The sequence below is a fragment of the Silene latifolia genome, chromosome Y, assembly GCF_048544455.1.
Source record: "Silene latifolia isolate original U9 population chromosome Y, ASM4854445v1, whole genome shotgun sequence".
NCBI classification, from domain to species: domain Eukaryota; kingdom Viridiplantae; phylum Streptophyta; class Magnoliopsida; order Caryophyllales; family Caryophyllaceae; genus Silene; species Silene latifolia.
Genome location: NC_133538.1, coordinates 261698110 through 261716870, shown reverse-complemented (window position 1 = coordinate 261716870; position 18761 = coordinate 261698110). Strand labels below are relative to the sequence as shown.

Sequence of the window (18761 nt, the reverse complement as noted above, 5' to 3'; positions counted from 1 at the left end):
CTCTTATTTCATTCATTCCGTTTTACCTTTGGAATTTCTTTTGTAATTCTTCCTCTCAACTCACCTTTCTACCTTTCCTTTTTCATTAACCATAAGCTTTATCGTTTATGCATCTCCTATTCTTTTGGTTGTGCTTTCCCTTTTGAATTATAGTCTAGAGGCTTATGAAAAATTCTATCTTTGACATCCATGATTGACCTTACTTCGACTCTTACCCTTAGGAGGTTCATCATAACTCTGTTGTTGGTTAAATTTGGATCCTCTTAGCATACTTTGTATTTATGATTTCTAAGTTGTTTTTCATTTGTACAATTTCCAAACTTTTCAAGCTATCATTTTTGGTTCGTTGTTAAAAATTTGTGTTACTATTACAAAACCTTACCTATTTGTAAAGATTTGAAAAATGAAAATTCGATTTAATCCTCTTTTCGTTCTTTGAATATAACTTCTTTTTATTGATTTTTAGTTGCTAAACCCGAGTTACTTGTAATTTTGCTTAATTTCTAACTAACTTTGATCTATTATTATTTCTTTGCCAAGTTTGAAGTTACATTTTCAAGAACTTAACTTCTTTTGAATTTAAAAGTGAAACTTTTATTTTTATTTTTGTTTTTGCAAAAGAAAATTTGAGTGGATTATCATTTTCAATTGGTTTTAACGTTGATGAAATGTTAGGACTCGTTATTAAAGGCGTCTAATAACTTGTTCTACGCTTATTGGCGAATGATCTTGTTTTAAATTTGTCTTTGAGTTGGAAAGTTAGCGCTCTTGTGTGCACGACAAGAGCCATTTCGTTCCATGAAGGAGACTTAAACTTTTGAAAATTTTACCTAAATGTTTTTTTTAAAGTATTTTGATTTTGGTTTTCTGCAAATGATTTGATAATTGACCTTATCTTCGATTTGGAGTGTGATATTCTTGAATGCGCAACGAGAACACTTCCGTTCCTTTGATGAGAATCTGGTGCTGTTGGAAAATTCTACTTGAAAATTTTGAAGGAACTTTTAATTTTTACAATAAGTAACCTTTTAATGTTCTGGTTGCCGATTTCAAAAAGTTCAGCTTTATTTTTGTAACCTTTCATTTTCTACTTTCAAATTTCGAGGACGAAACTTTTTAAAAGATGGGGTGATTGTAACACCCGCGAATTTCTCATTTTGACATTTAAAATTTATTTAACTGATTAATGACTTTATTTTATATTTTTAAATTATTTAATTTAATTAATTTATTTAAACATGATTTTTATAAAAGTAATATTCTAAAGCTTAATTTATATAAAAATACGTGTTTTAGTCGGATAGTAATAATAGTGACAATAATAATAATATTAATAATAATAAAGTTCCGTCTTAAATTATACTCCCTCCACTTATCTATGTTCACCCCATTTCATTTTGCACAAGAATTAAGGGTGTTGAATAAAGAATGAAAAAGTATTCATGAAAAAGCAAGTGGGGCTTGATTAGAGCTTATAAACTAAAAGCTTAATAGAATTGTTAAGTTAATTAAGTACATTACAGAGTTTTCATTTCCCTCCAAAATACAATGAGAGGGAAATTTAAAAAGTCAAAAATATTCCCCCCAAAAACCTTGGTTTCCTAAACTATTAGGCAGATTCTATGATTACAACTCAGTACAATAAGACTACAATAATTTACAACTTCTTCACTTCCATATTCTTCTTTTCTATATTTTTCTTCTTCTCAATTCTTCTTCTCTTCTTCTTCTCTGCCATAATCTGCACTTCAAAAAAACGTTAGTCACAAGTTGAATGAAAAATATCATCAATAAAAAAGCTGTAATACGAGTAAAACAGAATACACTTACCAACATTAATAAAAAAATGCGTGGTCCAAATCTATCAAATGATGATAGACATAGAATAGGATGCTATTTATTCGAGAATAGCAAGGATGACAAGCCAATGAGAGGTTCAATGAACTTTCTTGCAACAAAATATCAAGTAGACAGGAAAACAATCTTTGAAGTATGGAGGGTTCCTAAACGTCAAAGAGAAAATGGTGATTCTTTGCAGCTGAATTCCAGAATTAAAGGTAAAAAAAGGAGGGAAACACTTGAAGTACCAATAGACAGAATATTAGCTACACCAATGGGAGAAAGGGGATCACTGCATGAATTTGGTGAAGCAATTGGTGTCTCAGCAACAACAATTTTCAATTGGGTTAAACAAGGTAAACTTCGAAGCCATACATCAACATTGCACTCAAGTCTGACTGATGAGAACATGTTCAACAAGTTGATATTTTCACTTTCAAAGTTAAGTTATGATAGGATATCAAACTCTTTGAAGTTTAAGGACATGGGAAATATAGTCCATATTGATGAGAAATGGTTCTATATCTCACAAGATGGAGCTAAGTTTTTTCTATTGAGTGAAGAAATTGATCCTTATAGACATTGTCAAAGCAAAAGTTTCATCACTAAAGTCATGTTTATGGTCATAGCTTTGAAGACCCATTTATGATGGAGATGGTAATCTTTTGTTTGATGGAAAAATAGGGATATTCCCATTTACTTTCCAAGATCCAGCTAAAAGAAGGTAAAAAAACAGACCTGCTGGAACTCTTGAAACCAAATCAGTGGCTTCAATAAACAAACAAGTGACTAAGGATATGCTAATAAATAAGGTGATCCCAGCCATTCACAGTAAATGGCCAGCATCAATGAGCAAGAAAATTATCATCCAACAGGACAATGCAAAGCCACATATAAAGGGTAATGACCTTGACTTTTTAATGGCAGCGAACTCAAATGGTTTCAACATTAGTTTGACATAACAACCACCAAATTCACCAGATCTCAAAAGAGAGCAAGCATAGTTGATAAGTTGGTGTCTAATGTGTTGGAAGCTTGGGATGAAGAACCAGCACAATGCTTAAGTGATGTTTTGTTTAAATTCCTTGTTGACAAGACTAAGCGAAGGTTATCCTCCTGGAATAACATTCTTCTCTCTTCGGCTGGGAAATTGACTCTTATTCGTTATGTTTTTTCTTCACTATCTCTTTTCTCTCTATCGGTATTTCGCATACCGGTAAGTGTAACATCAAAACTACAGTCCTTGATGGTGCATTTTTGGTGGAGTGGAACTAGAACTAAGAAGGCTATTCATTGGTGTAGTAAAGACTTCCTTAGTAGGCCTGTGGGAGAAGAGGGTCTTGGACTTCGCAATATTGGATGTTTCAACCAAGCCTTTCTTGCCAAGTCTGCTTGGAGAATCTTAAGTGTCCCGGGAAGCCTTATTAGTAAAGTTATTGGTCCCAAGCTTGGTATCCAGGATAATAATTTATTCCAGAATCGTTGGAAGGCTCCCCAAGCGTCGTAATGGGCTCTAAAAAGCCTTGTCTGGGGCTCCGACCTTATCCACAACAATATTGCTTGGACTATTGGATCTTCTTCTCGGCTTAATGCTTGGAAGAGTAAATGGATAGAGGGTTGTAGTCTTCATGATCTTTGTGGGGATTTTATTGATGCTCCTAATGATTCCACCTTGTGGTTGGTGACCTTCATGATAATCATAGGAGATGGGACCTCTCCTCTCTTGGTTTCGATCCGGGTGAGGGAGTCACAAAGAAGATCCTCGCTACTTATATCCCGTGTCAACCCTCGGATGACGCCTTCTACTGGAAATTCACTAAACATGGTGATTTCACTGTCAAGTCGGGATACTGTCTTGCTGTTATGGCCTTATCTAATGGACTTACCTCGACTGTTGATCGCTCTAGAATGTCTGCAACAATTGTAACTTTTTGCAAATCAAAGCTATGGAAGTTGCCTATTTCTAACAAATTAAGGGTGTTTTTATGGAAATTTATGGCTAATGGCCTTCCAGTGAGGTCTGAGTTCCTCAAACGAAAAATGAATTGACTCTTCTCCTTGTGTGGAATCTATTTCTCACCTTTTCAGAGATTGTAGCTTTGCAAAGGCTCTTTGGTTTGGCTGTCCTTTAGGACTTGGAATCGCGAGGGGGGTGGATATTGATGTTAGGGTTTGGGTCATACACTAGGTTACTTATTTCTTAACTGGCCCAGATCCTAACTCCCTCCTTTTTCCCCTTACCGCTACCCTCTGGAGAATTTGGTGTTGTAGGAATGATATGGTCTTCAAGAACCGTCGACCTTGGCCTATGAGTGCTCTCAATTCTATACTTGGTGACATTCAATGTATGAATGAGGTTGTGTGCAGTAAGGATGATAGCCCCTTTCAACCGCCCTTGTTAGACTTCTTTCCTGATTTTGTTTTAGCTAAGAGGATTAGAAACTCCTTCCCCTATTTGATTGTTGGCGGTCCTGGGTGCGGAAATGTTTGCACTGTGAAGTGTGATGCTGCTTAGAGGGATGATCGAAGCTCTGGCATATGGGGTGGTGCTTGTTGGATGATAATGGGACCTTAAAGAATACTGCTCACGCCCGCTCGTTTGCCTCCTCTGCCCTGCATGCTGAAGGACATGCAGCTATCATGGCGCTCAAATGGGCTTTGGACAAAGGGTACCTTCATGTTAGACTTGTTACAGATTGTCTTACCCTGGTTATGCAGGTTGCTGGAGCGGGGAAGGCGATTGCATCTATTAATTGCATTATCCATGATATTAAGTCATTTGCGTCTCGTTTTCATTGTTGCTCTCTTAGTTTCTGTCCTAGGGGAGTCAATAGGATAGCTCATAATCTTGCTCAGGAAGCTTTGTTGTAAGCTATGCTATTTAATGCTGTAAAAAAAAAAGTGATGTTTGACTTAGTCTACAAGCATGTATGTTGGAGATTATTAAGGTAAAAGGACACAATAACTATAAGGTACCACATCTGAAGAAAAAAGCACAAAGATTGGCTGGAACATTACCAAGAAATTTAGTTGCAGATGAAGCAATAGTTAGGGAATGTCTTACTCATTTACATGTAAATGGCAAGGATGCAAACTTAGATGAAATAAGTGTGCCTCTTGCCTTAACTCATCCCATTTAGATGAGTGTTTATAGCTTAAACATTGCAAACATACAATGTTTAAGCCATAAACATCATTAGGGTTTGGATTTTTGTGTGCCAATAGACTATGTATTTTGTGATGAACAATGTTTGAAATGAAAATGATTAAGCTCTCAAAACATTAAGCATTTTTATCACTGAGCTTTATGTCCACACAAGAAATGTCTCCTGAAGCCATATACACACAATATACGGTGGAATCAATTCTTATATGAATACAGAATGACAAGGAAGCTCTCAAAGCATTAAGCTTTATTATCACTGAGCTTCATATTTATGCAGTGTTCAGTTTAAATGTCAGCTGAAAAATTTCATTAAGCTTCATATTTATGCAATGAGACATCAACTCTCAGGCCTAAGAATGGCCTCATCATTGAGCTGTGTCAAGTAATAAAGCCTACTTCACACACACACACAATATTCTGGTAGACCATGCTCGTCAAATAGAGTAGTAGCATCACTAAGTAAGGCAACAAAGAAAGCTCTCAAACCATTAAGGAACATTCATCATAGAGCTCTAAACTGTATTTGACATAAATGAGCACACACACCCATTCAATTGTACATCATGTGGTGACTTAATTACTTGTAGTTATTGGCCACTTACCATTCAAGTGTCTTTAAAAACCTAACTGCTCTCAAAGCATTAAGCTATATCATCACTAAGCAAACTACTAACAGAAAATTCAGTCATTGTCAAGTGTCTCTAAAAACCTAACTGCTCTCAAAGCATTAAGCTATATCATCACTGAGCAAACTACTAACAATTTATTCAGTCATTGTGATTTACTTAACAGAAGCAAATTCAGTACCAACAAAAAATTATACTACCAATTAAACCTAACAACAGATAAAAATCAGCAGCATTATACAGTATTGTTCAACTAAGATGATCAAAATAACATTCAATTCAGTCATTGTCAATAGAAGCAAATGAAGTACCAACATAAAATTCTACCAATTAAACTAACAGCAGATAAATCCGAGCAGCATTATACACTATTGTTCAACTGAAATGATGAAAATAATAGTAAAAGGTATAGATTCAGAAGTATACCAATACCAGAGACGCTTATCCCCACATATTCACCGTGTTCATCAAACTCCGTCTCTTCAACATAACTCCCTAAATCACCCGGATCTAGGGAGTTATGAGTAGGTGAATCAAACTCCGTCTCTTCAACCAGACTCCCTTTCTCCTCCACCCCATTACCGTTCTCTTTTATCTCCTTCAAAGGCCATTTCTCGTTCTCTTCCTTCAGGTATTGCTCTTCGTCCTCCTTCTTTCTCTTTCTCTCCTTTGCATGAAACAAAAAATAGAGTCACAACATTACAAACTCTGTGAAAAATCCCAGAAATAATCAATTTTAAATTTTAAATTTTATGGAGTATGGATCATCTACTTTTATAGATCTATGAAAAAAAAAATGTATAAATAGCATAAAAGTTTTAATTTTTACAAAAAATTACAAAAAATTCCTCATGTTATAAGCCATAAATCAATTGTATTCATAATAGATCTAAAAAAAGAAGGAAAAAAGTCACCTAACCTTGTTCTTATTTAGTGAATATTGCAGACAAAAGGATTGATTAAGTACTTCATTATATTCGATCTTGGACAACCCAGAAGGATCAACATCACAACCATCAAACCCATCCTCCGTATCTTGAACAATGTAACCATGAATATCGGAATAATGTAAAAGAGGATTTTTATTCGACATTAGTAAAGGAAAAAAAAAAGAAAAAGGCAGGAGAGGAAGTGAGGGAATGAGAAAACCAGAAAGCGGCGATGAGATTCAATGAAGAAGAGGAAGAGGCGGCATTGTGAAAGAGAGAGAAGAGGGAGAGTTAGGGTTTTTTTTAGTGAGAGAAGGGAGGCAGGAAGTAATTCAACAATGACGGAAGTTTCTAGAGATGGGAGTGGTAGGGTTTTACGTGGGAAATTCATAAATGGGTTGGGTAATATGGAGGGAGTCATTAGGCTAATTAGGTTTGGGTTGGGTTAGTGTTAATGGGTTTGTGTATTAAGCAAAAAAATTAGGCCCATAAAGCAATGGCACATCTTGTAATATCACAAGTTGGACAAGGACACTTTAGTCATTTACTTTGCTAAATAAGGAAATAATAGAAATGGGGTGAAGATAGATAATTTGCCAAAAAGGGGAAATGGGGTGAAAATAGGAAAGTGGAGGGAGTAGTAGGTTTAAGACGTATTTCCGTCTAGCAAGACCGTCACTTTTTCACATGTGAGCAGAATCTATTCTCGACCTATCCCGTATCGACAACACAACGCTCACTTTTGTACCTAAATAAAATAATCCCACTCTCTCACCCTCACAAGGTTTTTGGACCAATCCCAGCCTACTAACCCTCCTTTCTTTATCGATTTTCCTGTCAAACAACAAAGCACCTGCAGCAACAACAAACCAAACTTCAAGCAGAGCTCATAAGCTCCATTTTCATCAACCTAAAACTCAGATTTCACATTCATTCCTTCACCATTCCTCTTAATTTTTGTACCATTCTCATTCTTAATTCCTTCTTCATCTTTCAAGGTATTAAAGTCTCGTTTTTGTGATGGTTTCGTTTTTTGCCGTCTTATAAAAGTGTCGTCTTTTAGCTTCTTTATTCCGTTTTCTTACTTTTTAATGAAGGATTTGAAGAACCGGAGTAATACTCGTGCCTTGTGGACCGTTTATTCGAAGAATAAGGAGCGTTTAAGGTAACGGTGATAGGTTACTCGACAAAAATGTCGATATTTCGTCCCTTATCTCGGTTTTATACTCTTATTTGTCTTAAAGTTTGGTTCTTTATGTTTTCCTCATATGTGTGGTGGAATATGTGAAATTATTAGTCTTTTTACATGCTTATTTGGATGTGTGTTTCGGGTATGGAGGGTGTGTTTTACCGGGTGATATTCCGTCTTAAAGCAGACTGTTTTCACCTACAGCTAAAATAAAATGATTTGTTTCTTTTAGACTTTGTCGTACTTAGTTGGCTATAAAGGCAACATTGCACTTTCCAAAAGAAAAATTGTGTTTTCCAATTCTGTATTGTAGGACTAGTACGTAGATGAGAGGTCAAATCATGTTGCTAAAACACACTCCGTACTACTTTAAGAATTTATTCACCTACTGTCGGTTTTTGAGTCGGTTTTATTCGAGTTTTCCCTATCCGTTTTGAGAAAAGTTGTTTGGGCTAAAATTCACACAATGAGGAAAGCCCACTTAGTAAGTAATGGATCATAATGGAAGGAGTGGAAGAAGGGGAGCCCACGATTGGGAGCAAGGGTGCTGAAAGGGGAAATGGGCCAGCAGGCGCGTGTAGAAGGAGGCTAAAGCCCGCTGAAAGAAGCATCCATGTTTAGGAAAGATAAGTCAGGGAGAAGTCAGGTAGCATTCAGGGAGATCAAGGAGAATTGAGGGAGATAGTGAGATATAGAAAGAGTTATTATGGAAGTTATATTCCTTTCCATAAACATGGTAGGATACACTTAGGGTTCTTACCCTATAAATAGCAAGGTAAGCTATCGAAGAAGGACATCCAAGATCACACATACACAATACCTCGTGCTAGCAAGATTTACATTACGCATCAATTGTATTCATCCTCCCATTCAAAGATAGTGCAATATTTGGCAGGGTACCGTCCCTCCCGCGGTTGTTCCCACATTGGGGTTTCCGCGTCACCAAATCTTACGTGTCAATTTATATTTCGTGTTTTATTTCATAATTTAAATATCAAAAACAAGCGATCAAATCAAGCAACCAATGAATAAGACCGCATTGACCTAATACAATTAACTTGGTAAAAATCACCTAAACAGTTTGGCGCCCACCGTGGGGCATTGTGGTTGTCAATCGTTGATAATCTAAATACACCATGGATAAGCAAGTATCAGAAGCCGTGTGAGGGAGTATTCAACCGTCGTTGCCACCAAATTCTACTCAAAACCCGGCATCAACGGTGTCAACGCAGGCTCTTGGGCACACCTCAAGAACCATACTCACAGCAAAAACTTCTTTGTCTCCTAAAACCCCTGCTGTTACAACCTAAGCCGGATCAGATAAAGGAACAGCGAGCTCAGACCTAACCCCACCGCCCAGTCTAACACAAATCTTGCTCGCTGGCGTAGAGAACCTTAAAAAAGCCATGGAAAACATGAGAGAAGACCAGAGGAAAGCTGAAGCTGAAACAAGGAAAAGAGACAGAGAGCTCTGGGCACAGATATACATTCTAAAGCAGCAATATGCCACATCAGCAAGCAAGGTAGGTGAAGGAAGAGCTCCAGTAGTGGATTTAACACAGAGGCCATCAGGCAGCAGGAATCCGCCTCGACAGGTACCAGCTGAACTACTAACGAGGTTGGATCTAGCTACAGTATTGTTTAGGTATTTTTACCCAAGTCGATTAATTAGGGTCAATGTAGTCTTACTCGTTGGTTGGATGTTCGATCATTCGTATGTCAATAAGTAAATAGAAAAATAAGATGATAATAAGTGCGTCATGATGTTCTCGCTCATCGTATGTATCTCCTTCATCAAAGCTTACCGGGCAAAGTCATCGTGAGAAATTCTCGCACAATTAGTAGCCGGCTGTCTCCTCCTTTGGTCTCGTGAGCACGTCTCTTGGTCGCCGAGTATGTCAACCCGCTTAAGTCTCGAGCGCATGTTATCACGTTTATGATTTTGGTACATGTGGGTGGTTCTGCAGCTTGCGAGCCTACCTTATCTTCTTTCGCTTGCCCCCACGTGGTAATAGGTGGCTCGGCTTTCCTTGTTCGTAGACAGCGCTTGATCTCTCTTCGTAATGTATAGCAATCCTCAGTGTTGTGCCCGATATCTCGGTGGAACTCGCACTTTTTCTTGCTATCCTTTCTCCATGCTTGCTCTCCCTCTTTGGTGGGTTGGGCCACCCGACTCCATCTCCCATCTCCCGAGTGCCTTCGATTCCTCCGATACCCGTAGTAAATCCATATTCCGCCGAGTGGGGAGTAGGCGATTTTCCTCGATTCTCGTTGACTCCCCTCCCATATGGTCTCGTATCTCTAATCCTTCTTCTTTGGTGATTTGCTTTCTTCCCGATTTCTCCACTACCGAGGTATTAGAGATACTAGGCGCGCTTAGTGGTGGCTCGCTAAGACATCTTCCTCCAACCTCGATTGGAAGTCGCCTTCTCCGTACCGCCTCGAAACTATGGCATGGATGCATGGTTAATCGCTTATATAGGTCGAAGTCGTGGTGGAGGCCTCTTCAAGGCTTCTACCGGTCATTGTTGAGACATCACACTCTCGCATCGCCACCTTCTCATTGTTGAACCTAGTATTGTATTCTCCAATGCTCTCTCCCGCCCCCGGACGATTCTCGCATGATCTCCTTCGTGCTTCGTGTTTTTCTGCCGCTTGCAAACTGCCGAGTGAATGTGTTCACCAATTCAAAAGAAAAGTAGATATCGACACATTGGGCGTGCTCACAAACCATCAAGTCTTGGCCTGTTAGGGTGGATCCGAACCCTTTGCACATGCAAGCCTCCTTGACTTGCCATATAGTTATTCCGTCATCATTTTCTCGTTTATATCTTGGTGATATGATCAAAGGGATCTGGCATTGTCTTGTCGAAAGAGAGGCATATTTGGATTTGTGAATCCCTTTGGCATTGTTGTGATGGATATGGTGTCCACGAATGGTGAGTCGGCGTAACTGTCTTGAGCTGCTTTCTCGAGTGGGGGTGGTGATTAGTTATACTGGCTGAATCTGGGGTCCGCCTGTCAGCTGTCTGCATATTTCCTCCTGATCCGGGCTCTTGAAGGTTCTGATAGGCTCCGTGAGCCGATGGGGTTGCGATAGAACGATTGTCCCTCGCCGCTTCATTTGTTTGTTCGACTCGGATCTGCTACAGTGTCGATCGATTGTTGGGGTCACCGACGGGAGGCCACCTGTTTCGTCCCTATGCGGTTGGCCTTGCCCGCCGCTTTACGTGTGAGGTATCCCAACCCTCGTGGGGTTATTCTTCCATCTGACGGTACTGTAGCCAAATATAATCTTGTTATTAATTCAGCTGGTATCTGCCTGCTGCCCAACGCTCCCTGTGTCAGATCTACCAAAGGAGATCTTCCTTCAATGTCCCACTTACTGGGGTGACAGACTGCTGCTTTAGGATATCAATCTGTGCCCAGAGCTCTTTGTCTCTCCTTCTTGCTTCAGCATCCGCTCTCCTCTGGTCTTCTCTCATGTTCTCCATAGCTTTTTGAAAATTTTCCACGCCGGTGAGCAAGATTTGTGTGGGACTAGTTGGCGGAGGGAGGCCTGAACTTGTTGTTCCCTTATCTGATCTGGCTTGGGCCGCGACAGCAGGGGCTTTGGGAGGTAAATAGGTTTTTGTTGTCGGTATGATTCTTGAGGTGTGTCCAGGGGCCTGCGTGGCCACTGCTGATGTTGGATTTTGAGTAGATGGTGGCGGTGGCGATGGTTGCCGCTCCCGACACGGCGGCTTCGGATGCTTGCTTTTCCATTGTATATCTAGAATATCAACGATTGACGACCACAATGCCCCACGATGGGCGCCAAACTGTTTAGGTATTTTTACCCAAGTCGATTAATTAGAGTCAATGTAGTCTTACTCGTTGGTTGGATGTTCGATCGTTCGTATGTCAATAAGTAAATAGAAAAATAAAGTGCGTAATGTAAATTAACACGTGAGATTTGGTGATGCGGAAAACCCGATGTGGGAACAACCGCTGGAGGGACGGTACCCTGCAAAGTATTGCACTATATGAATAGGAGGATGATTACAATTATGGCACAAAGCTAATCCTGTTGGCCCTAGGTGTCAGGCCTGCAAGATCTTGGACGAACGTATGTTATATGTCGAGATGTGATCTTGAATGTTGATGTATGAATGCGGGTGTTGAATGAATGCCTTCTTGATTTGCTTCTTTTGCTATTTATAGGGTAAGAACCCTAGATATATCCTACCTCGAATATGGAAAGTGAATATAATTTCCATAAGGACTCTTTCCAAATTCGGACGCCTTTCCCAATTCTCCCTGATCTCCCTAACTTCTCCCTAACTCCTCTTTCCTTAATCCGGGCGCCTTCTATGATGGGCTTCTGTTCTCCCTTGAGTCTGTTTCCTCTTTCTCTAACCGCGGGCTTCCTTCCTCCTTATCACTCCTTCCATAGCTTTTATTTTATTAAGTGGGCCTTCTTTGTTGTGCTATTTTTAGCCCAAACAGTTTGCCCCAAATTTCTTGTGAAGTACGCTTTCAAGCATCGAGCAAGGAATTTACGTGACCAAATGCTAAAACCCTAAGCCGTCTTTTACACTCCTTCCCATGCAATCCATAATTTCAGCCGCCCTATTCCTCTTTTCTCGCACCCAACCCCCTCTCTCCTCTTTATAACTCCAACGTCCATCTTCCACTTTCATTAATCCCAAATCATTTCAAAAAACACTCCTCTCTCTTAAACCCTCAACCTTCCCTTTCCTTTGCTCTTCGCTGGCTTCACTGTTCCTCTTCCTCCGTCTCCTTCATCAGGTAGTTCTCCCTCCTTTCTTCTTTAATTTTCATTTTCTCTCTCCACCATGGGTAAAACTCGACAATCTTCATCAACCTCCACACCCTCCGACCGTAATCTTGACCCAACCTTTCCTTCTCGGGGACTTTTTAAGCATCCTCACGATCGTGACTCGCTTTAACTCCGCCGACATTCCCACGATCAAGAATCTGCTTGGTCTTGGTGACGGGGTGGATATCGCCATCCCTGAATCGGGGCAAAAAGCTGACGCCCTCCGTCCAGGGTGGGTCAGTTTTTACCTGTACCCATTTAGATATGGCCTTCGTTTTCCTTTCCCCAAACTCGTTCAAGACTTCATTTTCACCAACAACTTTGCCATGGCGCAAATTTCTGCTGCCATCTGGAGAGTTCTTCTCTACTCTCGGGCCGCCGGCCAGAACACTGGTAAACACGTCACTATGGGTGATCTAGCCCATAAGTACAGCATCAGATCCCTGGGCAGAGGTCAGTTCTCATTCCGGGGCCATGGAGAGGCTCCCTTCAAACACGCGTCAAAATCCCGTGATGAGAAATGGTTTGAGGACTTCTTCTACGTGAGGAAGGACTCCATCCAGCCTCTTGCTGATTATATCTTCGAGAAATGGGTTCTGACTTCGAGTAAGTAGTCATCCTGCCACCTGATTTATTTTATCTTGCTGCTTACTAGCTTACTTCATCGTCTTCGTGCAGGCCCCTATGACCTTATCCGTATTGGTGCCAAGATCCCGACCCATGACAAAGAACCGTTCAACATTTCGAATCGAGAAAAGTTTCGGATCCGCTTCCTGGTTTTTCACCGCTTCCTCCTCCAATCCTCCTCGCCACCTCACGATGTCTTCTTACGGTAAGGCTTCTACAATCGCTTTCATTTGCATGTCTGTTTCGCTTGATGTTTTAAGCATTCTGCAATGCGAGGCTATATATGTCTTGCGAGTTCAAAAGTTGATCAGTTGGAAATCATCCTCCAAAGTGCCAAAAGAAAGAGACCTTCTGCTAGCCTTGATGTGGCCTCTGTCTCCAAGAGGAGTGCTCCTGCTGCCTCCTTCCAGACTCCTCCCACAGTTTCCAGTTCTGCTGTACGTGAACCCTTGGAGGTCGACCCGTTATCTCGCCATTCGCCTACTCCTCCTGCTAGTCCTCGTGCTTCGTCTAGTGGAGGCATCATTGCTCATTTCCCAGAGGGCTTTGGGAATGTGGACAAGGTGCCGTATCGGGGCCGAGATTGACCACCGCTCTTCCCCCTGTTGAGGAGACGTTCTCGAGTTCTCCCCGCAGGAGATGGCCGAGAATGACGTGCACAATACCTTCATGGTAAATATTCTTCGTCCTCTATCCGTTTGTCTTTTCTTGCTTAGATTTCATATCTCGACTTCCTTGTCGACTTTCCTCGAATTTTCCCGCCTTTGAAACTCTTGATCTGCACTCTACAACAGAAGATGATTAACATAGTGCGGACCACCGGTAGTGCTACAGCTACCAGCGCTAAGAACCAGGAGTCAAGGAGATCTGCTGCCGATCCGCACAACAAAGATTGATCAAGGAGCGTGTGGTGGAGCGGAAGACGGAGCTTGCTGTCACCAAGAAGAAGCTGAAGGAGGGGGCTGATCAGCTGGCTCGTACTCAAACGGTGTGCAACACTTTCTCTAACTCCCTCAAGCGCTCCGATGAGAAGATCAGTGAGCTGATCTCCCTGGCCACCAACGTTGTTGCCTATGCTACCTGGCGGGGAAAGATTAGCGGGATGCGTGCTGCCCTCGCGGAGGCTCATACCCAGCAGGCTATAGAGGAAGAGGAGAAGCAGCTGGAGATGCTCTACCCCACCCAACCTGATCTGAGTGTGCTGATGCCTGAAGTTGAGGAGGTGAATTCTCCTGCACTGGCTGAACAAGCTGCTGGGGATGGAGTTGGAATGTCCCGGATGTCGCTGACGAGCTCGGGGAGCTATGGCGGGCCGTGGATGTGCAAGCCAAAGTGCGGTACCTTAAACAGAGGTCGCGAGCAGAGGAAACGCCGGAGGTGGAGGTCATTAATGTGACCGATAATTAAGTATTTTTGTGTTTTGATGAACGTTTTTGGCAGTCTGGCCCAGAGGTGGCAGACTTTGTAAGTTTTAAAACTCTTTATGTGGTTGCTCCGCCAAGGTGGCGGTTAAACTTTGGGCCGTACTTTGGCTATATTTTGAAAATGCCCCTTGTCACAGTTTGGCAAGGCTTTAGCTTACATATCGTGTGCCTGTTATTTATTTTCCCTATTTTTAGGAAATTTGCCGTTTTAGGAAATTTGCCGTGTCAGCCTGTTTGACTGATTTAGGCGAGTCCTGTCATCCTGAGAAGGCTGACGTTCTGACTTAGTTAGCTGCCGTGTCAGCCTGATGGCTGATTTAGGCATATGCCGCAATGTAAGGAGGAGTGGCCGTGTCAACCTAGGAGGCTGATTTAGACCCACTGTTCACTGAAAAGGCCGATCCGCACTAAGCTTAGTCGTGTGTCACCGGATGGTCGATTTAGGCGTATCTCATAGATTTTGACTACTTAACCTTGTTCATGACACAAGGTGTGTTCATCTCGTTTAAAGCCAACAGGGGCGTCATTGAGGCAAGTTTATCGTCATTCTAGGACCGATGGAGACGCTGCAGGATTCTGGTAGCGCAGATATCCCTACGTTCCATGTTCGTGTGCATGCATGTTGGGCCCTGATTAATTGCGATTAGTGCGAGCTACGTCCAGGGGGTGGTATCAGGGGTAGTTGGATAAGAGTATTCAGCTGTCAACCAGGCTCCCTTTCGTATGTTTCACAGTCCGCCTGGTGAGGGTGCTCCTTGTGGAGAAAACAGGTTAGGCATGTTGGAGTGTCGTGTGCCTTGTCACTCCGCGTTGGCAGTTGACAGTCTTGCTAGACATCCTTTCAAAGTACCATAGATACCAGAATTCAAAGTGGTGTACTTAGAGAAGCCTGAAAATAAGAAAATCTATTAAAATGATGTGAAGTACCTGTCACCATCTCATGGGGTACCAAAGCAATTGTGGTCCCAGGATGCTGCCAGACCACACCATCTAATAATAGTTTAAAGTCTTAAAAATAACTAGAGACACCAGAAATAAAGTGAAATTGGCAGTATGCCCACTACCGGATTTTTATTTTAATTTTTAAAAGGTGGTTTGGGTTTTCATAGTACATCATTCTGAAAGCTAGAGTCCACTTATTATTAAAAGTAATATCTCTTCAGGGGAAGTATGTTCCATGGGCGTTATATGATTTGACCGTCCATAGTCATCAGTCTGTATGCGCCATGGCCAACAACTCCTTCTACCTGGTATGGTCCTTCCCATTTGTAGGCGAATTTGCTCGCTTTTTCGATTCTTGGTGTTCAAACACCTCTCGAGAACTGTCTCCTACCTCCAGGAGCCCGACTTTCACATTCTTGTTATAACTCCCGCCACAGATCGTTTGTAGGCAAGCTAGACGGATTTTTGCGCTTGCTCGCACTCGTCAATCAGTGTCCAGGCTTCGGTCATCTCTCGCATTGTTTAGTTCCCCGTCATATTTTCATACCGTGAGTGGGAACTAGAACTTCGACGGAATGATCGCTTTGCGCCAAACACCAGGCTAAAGGGTGTTTGACTTTGCTATCTTTGGTGTCGTTACTTCTCGACCATAACACTAGTGGCAATTCATCTGCCCACTTTCCTCCTAACTCCTGTAACCTCCTTCTCAGATTGTCCATGATGATTTTGTTGCTGGATTCGGCTTGCCCGTTGGACTTTGGAGTCCTAGGTGCTGACTTTTTTAAGGTGATGTTCCACCTGGCATAGTATCCCTCGGTATCGTTTGAGATGAATTGTGAGCCATTGTCACATATGATTTCTGATGGGATACCAAATATGTAAATGATGTTACGTTTTATGAACGAAATGTCCTGTTTATCTTTTACCTCCGTGAATGCTTCTGCCTCTATCCACTTGGAGAAGTAATCTATCATTTCTAACATCCAGGTTCTATTTCCTGTGGCCCGTGGTAGAGGTCCTACTATATCCATGCCCCACGCCATGAATGGCTAGGGAGAGATAATAGGTGTGGGGCTCACTGGGCCGATGGATCATTGGTGCCGAGCGGGCAAAGGCGTCACATTTTCGTGCGTATTCTCGCTGAATCGCCTTCATTGTAGGCCAATAGTATCCTGTCCGAGGGCTTTATTTGCCGGACTCACCCGCCCCCGCATGGTTTCCACATTCGCCATCGTGGAGAGCATGCAACACAATCTGTGCTTCTTCCTTGTCCAGGCACCGTAGGTAGGGGCCTGCTAGCGATTTTCTGAACAATGTATCATCAATAAGTATGAATCTGGAGGCCTTCACTCTGAAAGCTCTCACTTCCTTTTTGTCGTCTGTAGTCTATTATGGTGCAGCCAGTCTAGGTAAGGTGTGCGTCATTCGTCTGCTTGATCGGATATTTGGTCAGGTGTCTGCCTGTTTGGCTAGGAGTTCTCACCTTCCTCTGTAACTGCTTGGATTTCTTTCTCGCTATGTGGATCCTCCAGTTCACCTCTGTCTATTTCGTCCGCCTTCTAAATAGACGGTTTCAGCATGTGTGCTATTGGAATCCTGGATAGCTCTGTTGGTTTAAATGTTGCCCCCAAATTTGCTAAGGCGTCTGCCTCCACATTCTGATCTCTGGGGATCTGCTTAAGCTTGCAAGTTTCGAATTTCTGTTTTAATTCCTTTGTCACTTTTAGGTATGCAATCATCTTCGAATCTCTGGCTATAAACTCATCATTCACGTGGTTGACTATTAACAGAGAGTCACTGGATATGAGCAGGTGCCTGACCCCTAACTCCAAAGCTAGCTTCATTCCTAATATCAAGGCCTCATACTCTGTTTCATTATTGGTTGCCTTGAATTCGCATCTTACTGCTTGCGCTATCAGGTCTCCCTGTGGTGACCACAGGATTAATCCTACGCCTGCCACCCTTTGGTTGGAGGCTCCGTCAATATGCATCTGCCAGACTTCTGTCTCCTTGCTTCCTTCTAAGGTGAGGATCTCTCAGATATCGCCAGGATTCTGGATGGCAGATCAAGTCCGATACGAAGTCGGCCGCGCTTGTGATTTGATTGCTTTGCTCGAGGTCATATTGAATGTCGTACCCACCGAGGTGTACGGACCATTTCGATATTCTCGCTGACGATTCGAGCTTCCTCATGATAGCTTTTAGCGGGTAGTTGATCACGACATGTATGATGTGGGACTCAAAATAGGGCGCGATTTGCGAGATGCTACTACCAATGCTAGTACTAACTTTTCAAGAGATGTGTACTGGTCTCTCTCTAATGCAAAGTGAGACTTGCTCACGTAGTATACTTGGCTTCCGCTCCTTTTCTTGCTCTCGACCCGAACAACACTCACCGCCACTTCGTGACGGCTAGGTATAGGAATAATGGTTCTCCTGGCTTTGGCTTTGACGGTGGGGTCACCGAGATAGTGCTTCAACTCTCTCGAAGGCTTGCTCGTGCTCGAGGTCCATTCAAACTTCGGCTTTTCCTTAATACGTCGTAAACACTGCATTTATCTCAAGATCTTGAAATGAACTGCCTCGGCCGCTACCTTTCCAAATTAGTCTTTGAACATCTTTAGGGTTCTCGGTGACTCCATCCGCAAGACGGCTTTGATCTCGCTTTCGATCTTTGGCCTCTATCCCTCTTTGACTTACGATATAGCCCAAGAATTTGCCGAAGATACTTCAAGGTGCATTTAGATGGGTTTAGCTTCATTTTGTATTCCCGAGGGTGTCTTGAATGTTTCGCGGATGCCGCATGTGATCTTTGGCCTTCTCTGATTTCACCACCATGTCGTCAATATACACCTCCATTGTTCTTCCTATCTATTTTTTGAACATTCGGTTAACCAGCCTTTGATATGTGGAGCCTGCATTCTTTAGGCCGAATGGCATGACGTTGTAGCAATATATTCCTCTTTCAGACATAATGCCGTCTTCTCTTGATCTGCAGGATCCATCTTGATCTGATTGTATCCACTCCATGCGTCCAGGAATGTTAACATCTCGTGTCCAGCTGTTGCATCCACCATTGCATCAATATGAGGCAGCGAGAATGGATCTTTAGGGCATACTTTGTTGAGATCGGTGAAGTCCACACATACTCTCCACTTCCCATTCTTTTTAGGCACCACCACTACGTTAGACAGCCA

General features: G+C 42.0%; 1 protein-coding gene across 1 annotated transcript; it reads left to right on the top strand.

The window, feature by feature from the left end:
• Window positions 1-1846: 1846 nt before the first annotated feature.
• LOC141630548 (uncharacterized) lies at window positions 1847-2488 on the top strand. The gene has a single exon (XM_074443344.1). It carries the CDS (start codon window positions 1847-1849, stop codon window positions 2486-2488), a length of 642 nt encoding a protein of 213 aa, XP_074299445.1.
• Window positions 2489-18761: the final 16273 nt, after the last annotated feature.